Source organism: Pteropus vampyrus, unplaced genomic scaffold (genome assembly GCF_000151845.1).
Source record: "Pteropus vampyrus isolate Shadow unplaced genomic scaffold, Pvam_2.0 Scaffold276, whole genome shotgun sequence".
In the NCBI taxonomy this organism is placed as follows: domain Eukaryota; kingdom Metazoa; phylum Chordata; class Mammalia; order Chiroptera; family Pteropodidae; genus Pteropus; species Pteropus vampyrus.
This window is the reverse complement of record NW_011889057.1, coordinates 2,654,157-2,663,011: the sequence shown is the minus strand read 5'-3', so window position 1 is coordinate 2,663,011 and position 8,855 is coordinate 2,654,157. Positions and strand designations below refer to the sequence as shown.

The 8,855-nt window shown below is 47.5% G+C and overlaps 1 protein-coding gene across 1 annotated transcript; it reads left to right on the top strand.

Moving 5' to 3' along the window:
- The first annotated feature begins 1,695 nt into the window (after window positions 1-1,695).
- On the top strand, window positions 1,696-4,073 carry MFSD5 (major facilitator superfamily domain containing 5). The gene is made up of 2 exons (XM_011375825.2): window positions 1,696-1,883; window positions 2,464-4,073. The coding sequence occupies exon 2, from the start codon at window positions 2,482-2,484 to the stop codon at window positions 3,832-3,834; it is 1,353 nt and encodes a 450-aa protein (XP_011374127.1). The 5' UTR covers window positions 1,696-1,883; window positions 2,464-2,481; the 3' UTR covers window positions 3,835-4,073.
- The last annotated feature ends 4,782 nt before the right edge of the window (window positions 4,074-8,855 follow it).

The window sequence follows — 8,855 nt, the reverse complement described above, 5'->3', positions numbered from 1 at the left end:
CCATTTAGGGATGAAGGCACTCTGGAGCTTGGATATAAATCTCAGCTGTTTCCTTTATCATAAGAAAGTACTTCTCGAGATGTAATCCTAGACCCTCCTACCCTCCAAGCTTTCGTATAAAGAAAACCTACATTTACTAATTACCTGTGCAGCTAGGTGAACTCATTTAATCTCAGAAACCATATGAGCATGGAATTGGAAAGATCTGGGTCCTAAATTTGACTCTACCTCTCACCATGTGACTCTGGACATGTTACCTAACCTTCTCAACTCTGGGGGTTAATAATAGTACTTACCTTAAGGGTTGTTGTGACAGTTAAATTAGATAATTCATCTATAGCTGTTGGCCCGGGACTTCTTAAAATAGAGCTTAGGTACATAATAACCATTTGATAAGTGTTAACAGCTAATATAGGCCAGCGTTTTTTAGAGTAATTTACATGGATTAATTTATTCATTCATTCATCAAATATTTATTGGATTATTTTATGTACTAGTAACTGTTTTAAGTACTAGAAATACAAGTGAACAAAATAGATCAAAATCTGTTGGGAGACGAGATAGTAAATAAATAAGTAAATTATATAGTATGCCAGATGGTATTGTGTTATGAAGAAAATGCAGCAAAGGAGAATAGGGAGTTGGAAGGAAATCAGGTAGATTAAGTAGTGTAGTGGAAGTAGTGTTGTTGCTACTTTAAACAAGATGGCCCAAAAAGTAAGGGATTGTAAAATGACAAGTTCCTTGCAATCTGTGAGGTCAACCAAGGGTTGCCTCGCCTAAAAATATAAGATAAAATAAAAAATGAACAAGATGGCCAAGGATGGCCTCTCTGATAAGGTGACATTTGAACAGAGAACTAACTGGTGGCTCTGAGGAAGGGAATCATGTGGATACCTGGGAGCACTAGGGCACAGTGTGCAAAGGCCCTGGTAGTAGCCAGTACAGGAGCTGGAGGGAGAATAGTAGGAGATGAAGTCAGAGAAGTAGCAGAGAACAGAGGACAGAGGGGTTTGTAAGCCATTATAAAGATTTTGGCTTTTATGCTTAGTGAGATGAGAAGCCACTGGAGGGTCTGGAAGAGGTCATGCTAAGGCTGGAGAGAGGTTAAATAACTTTTCCAAAGTAACACAGCTGGTAAGTGGCAAGAGGTGGGCGGTCTTAACCCTGTGCTGCCGCTGAACTTCAGCCTTCAGTTATAGGCGATGCTTTCCTATGACTTCAGACGAAGAAATTGGGACACTGAGAAGTTATGTGGCTTGCCCGAGGCCAGACAGCTGGTAACTAACAAGGTTGGGATTTGAATCTTTGTCTGCAGCCGGAGTCCAAGTCCTTTACACCACACTGCCTCCCTCAGGTGTCTGGGCCTTACTGACTTCTGGCCTGGAAGTCACTATAACGGAGAGGGGGAAACAGAGGAACCCGTGGATTCCTTGGGAAGCTCCTGCCCCTGGGGCTCTGCGTGATGTGGGCATCTCTAACTCACGGCACAGAGGAAGAGAGAGAAAATAGGCCTTTATTTAGGGGTGGGCCCGCAAGTATCGAAAGCCGCAGGAGCCGGTGTCACAGGAGGGTAACGAACGACGATGGACAGGGAACATCAACGCCCCAACCTCTAGCAGTCCCCTACCCAGCGTCGGGCGTTCGGCGGTGCGCCGGTAGGGGCAGGCAGGCGGAGGAAGGCGGGGTTTAAGCGCCGCACCCCTGTCACGTGACGGGACTATCATGGCGGCGGCTGGAGGCCTACCCGGCTCCCGGAAGCAGGCTGTGAGGGGCGGGTGCGCTGCTGGAACCCGAACCGGAGCCGGAGGTAGAGCGGCCAGGGTGGCCGGGCGGCCTGGAGCCGGACGTGTCCGGAGCGTCCCCGCAGACCGGGGCAGCAGGTGAGACGGGGTCTGGGCGAGGGGCAAGCGGGTGTGGCGGCACTGGGTAGGGGCTAGGGAGCGCAGGGGGCTGCCCGTGACCTGGAGGATGGGGAATGTGAGATACGCGCGCGTGACCGTGAAGGAACTTGAGAGGCCCGCGCGGGCGGGAGGGATGCCTGGGACAGATGACAACACATTGAGGGCAAAACGGGCTCCTCAGAGAGAATGGAAGGAAATAGAAGGAAGTATGCAGAAGCTGTCGTGGAAGAGGGCAGCAGCCCCTTAATTTGCGGGGCTGGGATTATTTAAGGGACTCCCTCTTTCATATGCCAGGCAAGGGTGGGGTGAATGCTCATCTTCTTCCCTCTCCTCTTACCCCTCCCTGCCCCACAGTGTCCTAGGAGACAGCTCTGGCGGGCCACTCCTCCCACCCACCCAACTCGTCCCTCCGGTCTGAGCTCTGGGGGAGTGGAGTTGAGGGGTGGGGAAGTGCAGTTGGCAGGGGGTAGGGTGGAGCTGCCTTCTGCTTAGACACCCAGCCCCTTGACAGTGCTGACTGGGCAAGAGATGTGACTTTGAAATCCCCTTCTTTCCCCAGGTCGTCCGGGGGCCCGCCATGCTGGTGACTGCCTACCTTGTCTTTGTGGTTCTCCTGGCCTCCTGCCTGGGATTGGAGCTGTCAAGATGCCAGGCCAAGCCCCCTGGAAGGGCCTGTAGCAATCCCTCCTTCCTTCGATTTCAGCTGGACTTCTATCAGGTCTACTTCCTGGCCCTGGCAGCTGACTGGCTTCAGGCCCCCTATCTCTATAAACTATATCAGCATTACCACTTCCTAGAGGGTCAAATTGCCATTCTCTATGTCTGTGGGCTTGCCTCCACAGTACTCTTTGGACTGGTGGCCTCCTCCCTTGTGGATTGGCTGGGTCGAAAGAAGTCTTGTGTCCTCTTCTCCCTCACTTACTCTCTATGCTGCTTAACCAAACTCTCTCAGGACTACTTTGTGTTGCTGGTGGGCCGAGCACTTGGTGGGCTGTCCACTGCCCTGCTCTTCTCTGCCTTCGAGGCCTGGTACATCCATGAGCACGTGGATCGGCATGACTTCCCTGCTGAGTGGATCCCAACTACCTTTGCCCGAGCCGCCTTCTGGAACCACGTGCTGGCTGTAGTGGCAGGTGTGGCAGCTGAGGCTGTGGCCTGCTGGATGGGGCTAGGGCCTGTAGCGCCCTTTGTGGTTGCCATCCCTCTCTTGGCTCTGGCTGGGGCCTTTGCCCTTCACAACTGGGGAGAGAACTATGATCGGCAGCGTGCCTTCTCAAGGACCTGTGCTGGGGGCCTGCGCTGCCTCCTGTCAGACCGCCGTGTACTGTTGCTAGGTACCATACAGGCCCTGTTTGAGAGTGTCATTTTCATCTTTGTTTTCCTCTGGACACCTGTGCTGGACCCACATGGGGCCCCACTGGGCATTATCTTCTCCAGCTTCATGGCAGCCAGCCTGCTTGGCTCTTCCTTGTATCGCATTGCTACCTCCAAGAGGTACCACCTTCAACCTATGCACCTACTCTCCCTTGCTGTCCTCATCGTGGTCTTCTCCCTCTTCATGTTGACTTTCTCCACCAACCCAGGCCAGGAGAGTCCAGTGGAGTCCTTCATCGCCTTCCTACTTATCGAATTGGCCTGTGGGCTGTACTTTCCAAGCATGAGCTTCCTGCGGAGAAAAGTGATCCCTGAGACAGAGCAAGCTGGTGTACTCAACTGGTTCCGGGTGCCCCTGCACTTACTGGCCTGTCTGGGACTCCTAGTCCTCCATGACAGTGATCGCAAAACAGGCACTCGGAACATGTTTAGCATCTGCTCCGCTGTCATGGTGATGGCTTTACTGGCAGTGGTGGGGCTCTTCACCGTGGTAAGGCACGATGCTGAACTACGAGTGCCTTCACCCACTGGGGAGCCCTATGCCCCTGAGCTCTAATCCTATTCCAGGACAAGGGGCCTGGGACAGACTCTTGAATCCCGCCTCTCCAGGATTTTGCATATCTCTCTGACTGACTGTGACTGTCTGGCCCTTCAGCGTGTCTTTGGGCCCCCTCCTGCCAGTGCTTTGGGTTGAGAAGCACGTGGGGATGATGGCCTGGAAAGAAGATGCCAAAAGTTACCTCTGTGTTGCTCCCTTTCCCCTTTCCCCTAAAAATAAACACTTTTAACCGATCATTGATTTGATTTACTCATCCTCACCTGAACCCACCTTAATAGTTTTTGGTGGGTGGGCAGCTGGAGGTTTTGAGGGTAGAGGTGGGGTTACCAGTGGAAAGTTTGCATTTCTAGCCTCTTCAAGACTCCAGCTTAGACTGAGGTATGGAATTACTTCTCTGCAGAAGTGGATGGGAAATACCCGAGGCTCCTAAGTCTTTCATATCTTGTTACCCTGGGAACAAACACCCTCCCCAGTTGCCAAGCAAAAACCTTGCTCTACATCCAAGGTGAGATGATCTCTGGAGCATGTGGAACGAAGATTCCAGGGGCTTGAGCTGCTTCTGTGACCACCCTTTGGGGCAAATCAAGGAACTTCCTACAGGAAGAAGGTTGCAGCTCAGCACATGCATGCTACCTACCTTCTACCTCTGTGGCTATGAATGCACCATTTGTCCAGCATCACCTGGGTCCATCAGGTTCTGTATCCTTGCATGAAATCTAAGTGAAGGGCTTCCAAAGGGAGAGAGTAGTGACTGGCCTAGGGACTGAGACATCTTGTCCGTACCTGACTCTCCCCACCCAGACTGAGGGTGAGTGAGCCATCAGGGCAGGAAACAGTACCAGTGGGAACACCAGTTCTGTGGGCCCCTCCCTGCCTCACCTCTGATGGTATCTGCCTTTCCTCCTCCCACCAACACCTGGGCTTCGCAGGGGAAGCAGAGCCAGCTTTAAGAAGGGTGGGGATGGAGGGAGTGTAGACTCAAAGGTGTGTCCTGGAATGTACTTGAGATGGGCATGGGGGACCCACTCTTCTGGAAAGGAATTGGCGACCTTTCCTTGGGTCTCAGACTACCCAGACAGGAGAAGGCAAGATGTTCCAAGACCTGCGAGTCCCAACCTGTGTGGAGAGATAGCATCAGCTACTACTGGAGGAATGCAGTGTGGATGGGCATCTGCAGGGTGAGGCTGAGGTGGAGGAAGAGTGGTGGTCTCAGGTCCCTGCTCAGAACAGAAAAAAAGACATGTTCTCCCACCGAGGCTGCAGGGAATAGAAGTTGAGGTTAAGTATGGAAAAAAACAGATACCTTTGTCTTCTCCCATCTTGAGGCTAAGATAGTCTGTTACAATAACTCCACTTCCTCTTTCTGCCCTCTTGAGCTAGACATAGATATATTTTATAGTTATTTGTAGACTTTCTGTCTCTTTTTATGGTACTATGATCTTGAGGACAGGATGAAGTTGTGTCTTATTTGCCTTTGTCTTCCCATATATGCACACAAGTAGGTACTTTGCCCATGACTATGTTCAATGAATGTCTGGAGAGGAAACGAGCTAGCTTACACCTGGCTTTTTAAGAGCTGCCCATTAGGCAGCTATTAGACTAAAATCTAGAGCCTAGTTAATGATTTGTTATTTTGGATGACAGTAATTATTTTCGATGTAAGTATGAGGGGGGCCCACATTTCAAAGTGATGGGGTAGAGGAGACAAATTAATGAGGTTCCTTTAACTCTGTCCCTGCTGAGCTTTCTTCAAAGGGGCTATTGGCAGATGGAGTGGGGAGGGTTCTTTCCTGTCAGACTCACAGGGTGTTAAGAGCCCAAAGGCATTTTAGAGATTTTCTATTTGGCTTTAAATATTTTTTAATTATTTTATTGAGCACCTACTATATGCCATGCATTGTATTACCAGGTTCTGGTGACTTTTTTATTCAAAAGCAAAATCCCCTTAAAGAAAGGGCATATAGCAAGTGAATGGCAATGCCAAGGCTAAACCTTGCCTCTTGCTGCCTGCTCAATGCCTCTTCTATGACATGTACTGCCTGTGTCCCCTGGGCCTTCACCTACTTTGCCTTTCCCTCTCTGGCCCTGCTCCCTCATCCCAAGCCCTGTCTTTGGAGAAAGGCAAGAGAGTGAGAGAATTCAGCCTTGGCCATCTGGTCCACTTTTGGGTTTCTGCGCATATGGGTCAAATGAAGGATTGGTTTAGCAGACGCACACTGCCTACAAAATGCTGCTCATGGTACTTAGCTAATAGGCAGCATAGGGAGCTGGTTAAAAGTGTGGAGCCAGAGCTTGACTGCCTAGGTTCAAATTCGTGCCTCAATTTCCTCATCTGAAAAATGATAGTATCATTTCTACTCCATAGGGCTCTTGTGAAGATTAAATGCATTACTGTATTTAAGAGCTTAGAATAGTACTTAGCCCACAGTGTAAGCATTAGATAAGTGTTTCCTTTTGTATTTTTTTTTTTTTAACTTTTTCAGTTCAGCTGAGCCCATCGGATTTGGGTGTGAGAATGAGTAGCTGAGGCTGTAATGAGGTGTAGAACTTTCCAACAAATCCCAGTGGCTGGGTGATTCCCAGCAGTGTTTATCTTTGGTGCTGGCCCAGATAGATATATCCAGCTATCTGAGAGGCCTTCGACTTTGGGGTATGTGAGCAACTGAGTAGGGTGTCAATATGTTCCACTTGAACTCATTTCCTCTTCCTCAAGCGGGAAGGTCAATTTGGTGTCAGACTTGATACACACCACCATCTTTCACTAAAGAGGCTCCTGATTTTCTGACTTTCCATCCAGCTGGACACATGATTATTTGATTTGGAGCTTTTAAATGATGTTGAGAGCAGAAACATCCCAAGAAACCAGGAGCCAAGGGACAAGAAGGCCAGAGGACTGGGGCATGAAGACAGTACTGGGTTCTGAGGCTTGGAGGACTACCTCTTCCTGGAAATTCAGTCCCTGCTCAGGGAGGAAAGGGGGCTGTTCCCAGCTAATGGCCATGGCCCTTTGGCTGGGACTAGGTTCTACTCTTCATTACTCTTCCCCTAAACCCAGTCTTGTGGTTGTCCTTGTCCCTTTTGTTATTTTTGCCACCACTTCCCCACAGAATCATAGAATAGAATTATAAAATAAACAAAAGTTTGTCATTCTTGGGATCAGAGCTAATGTTATAAAAATACTTCACATTTGCTTTAAGTTTTTTTACAATAAAAAATTTAAATGGGCTTATTGTAAATTTTTCAAATGCGAATACAGAAATACATATTTAATATGAACATGTAAGTGTAAATCTGTTTATATAATATTAAAATACATATATTATTGATATATAACTAAATTATAGATCTACATATAGAAATATAAGATGTAAAAAATGACAAGCTCCCTTAATCCCACTCTTCATACCACTGTTAAATGGTATGACTTAATTTTTTTAAATTAAAATTGAATCATACAATTCATGCTGTTCTGCAACTTGTTTTTACATAACACTATGTCTTGTTTTCCTCTTTAAAACAGTTAAAATCCACAGGAAGACTATAATAATCACTTGTGTATCTTTTTATATCATCTTTATATGTCATTATATGTAGGACATGCTTTTTAATGGCTGCAAAGCATTGTTAGGACCTTTGGAAAGCATTTCAAGGCTATTTGAGGCTGGCAGAACCCTTGGGAGGCAGTGAGGCTTGATGTTGCTATCCCCATTTCACAGATTAGCAATAAATTGAGCTGGGACTAGAACTCGGCTTCTCTGTCCAGACTCACATTCAAAGCTCTCTCTACCATCCTGTGCTGTCTCTTTATAAACTTAGAATTCAGGGGAGGAATTGAATTATGTGACTCAGGTTCATATTGGTCAGCATTTATTGATCTCTTGAATTTCCTACTTGTAAGAAGTAGAAGAGGAATAAAAAAGGGCAAGTTCTCTGCCCTTGAGACACTTAGAATCAAGTAGATAAAATAAATACACTGGAAAAAATTCCTAGCACCCTTGCTGTACTACATGTAAATGAGCACTGATTGCTAAGATGTAAGCAAGAGGAACTGAGTACTGGGGGAATGATGTATTCATGATTTATGAATACCTCCTCTCTCCTGGGTCACTTACCCTACAAGAGGTATGTGTGTAATGTCTATAACACAGCACCTGCGTTAATATTACCATTCCAATGCTGAGATTCTTTGGAGATGTCGCTCTTGTTTTAAATAGTCTTGTCTACTAGATTCTCAGCTCATAAAAGAGGTTGATGACAAAGAAAGACGATGATAGAGAAGGATGAATTATCCAATAGCGCTCATCAGGAAAAAGCTAACTGGAAGACAAGAGTTTTGAATTCTTTGGTGGAGGAAGGAAAGAGAAGCAGATCCAACTGAATCTGAGTTTGGGGAAGTAGTTAGAATTTACCAAACATTAGTCATTAAAAACTATGAAATATCCCGGTGAATAAATTTTCCTAGTTCTTTCCGTCACTCACAACCCCCATTCCACCCGCCAACCTCCATCCCCCATCAAAGAGCGCTAGATCCTCTGTCTTCCTCATACAATCCAATTGATGGAAGGAGCAAGGCTGGAAGGTAGAGAGAGCTAGAAGTCCCCATGGTATTCATGTCAGTGTCCCCAACAAAGTATATTTTAAAAGAATTCCATGAAAAGCTATGCCCTTTTTTCCTAGTAAGCTAAACTTCGTGAATTTCCAAGTAAGTTTTTGTTGTCCAGCCTATCTCTCTTCTCTTGAAATTTAAACTTACTGAGCTCTGAAGATAAAGGGGAGAAGGAGGCATGCGGCTGGCCTTCCTGATAGCTACTACGCGACGGGTAGCGAGGAACTTCACCTTGACTGGAAAAGGTGGGAAAACTCGCGCCCCCAAGAGGCCATGACGCCCAGAGCAGCCGGACCCTGCTGTCCAACGTCACGTGACGACGCAGCTCAGCGGGTAAACTACAACTCCCAGTATGCCGCGCGGTCCGCCAGCGTTACGCAGCTCTCGCTGATTGGTCGCTGTAGATATTTGA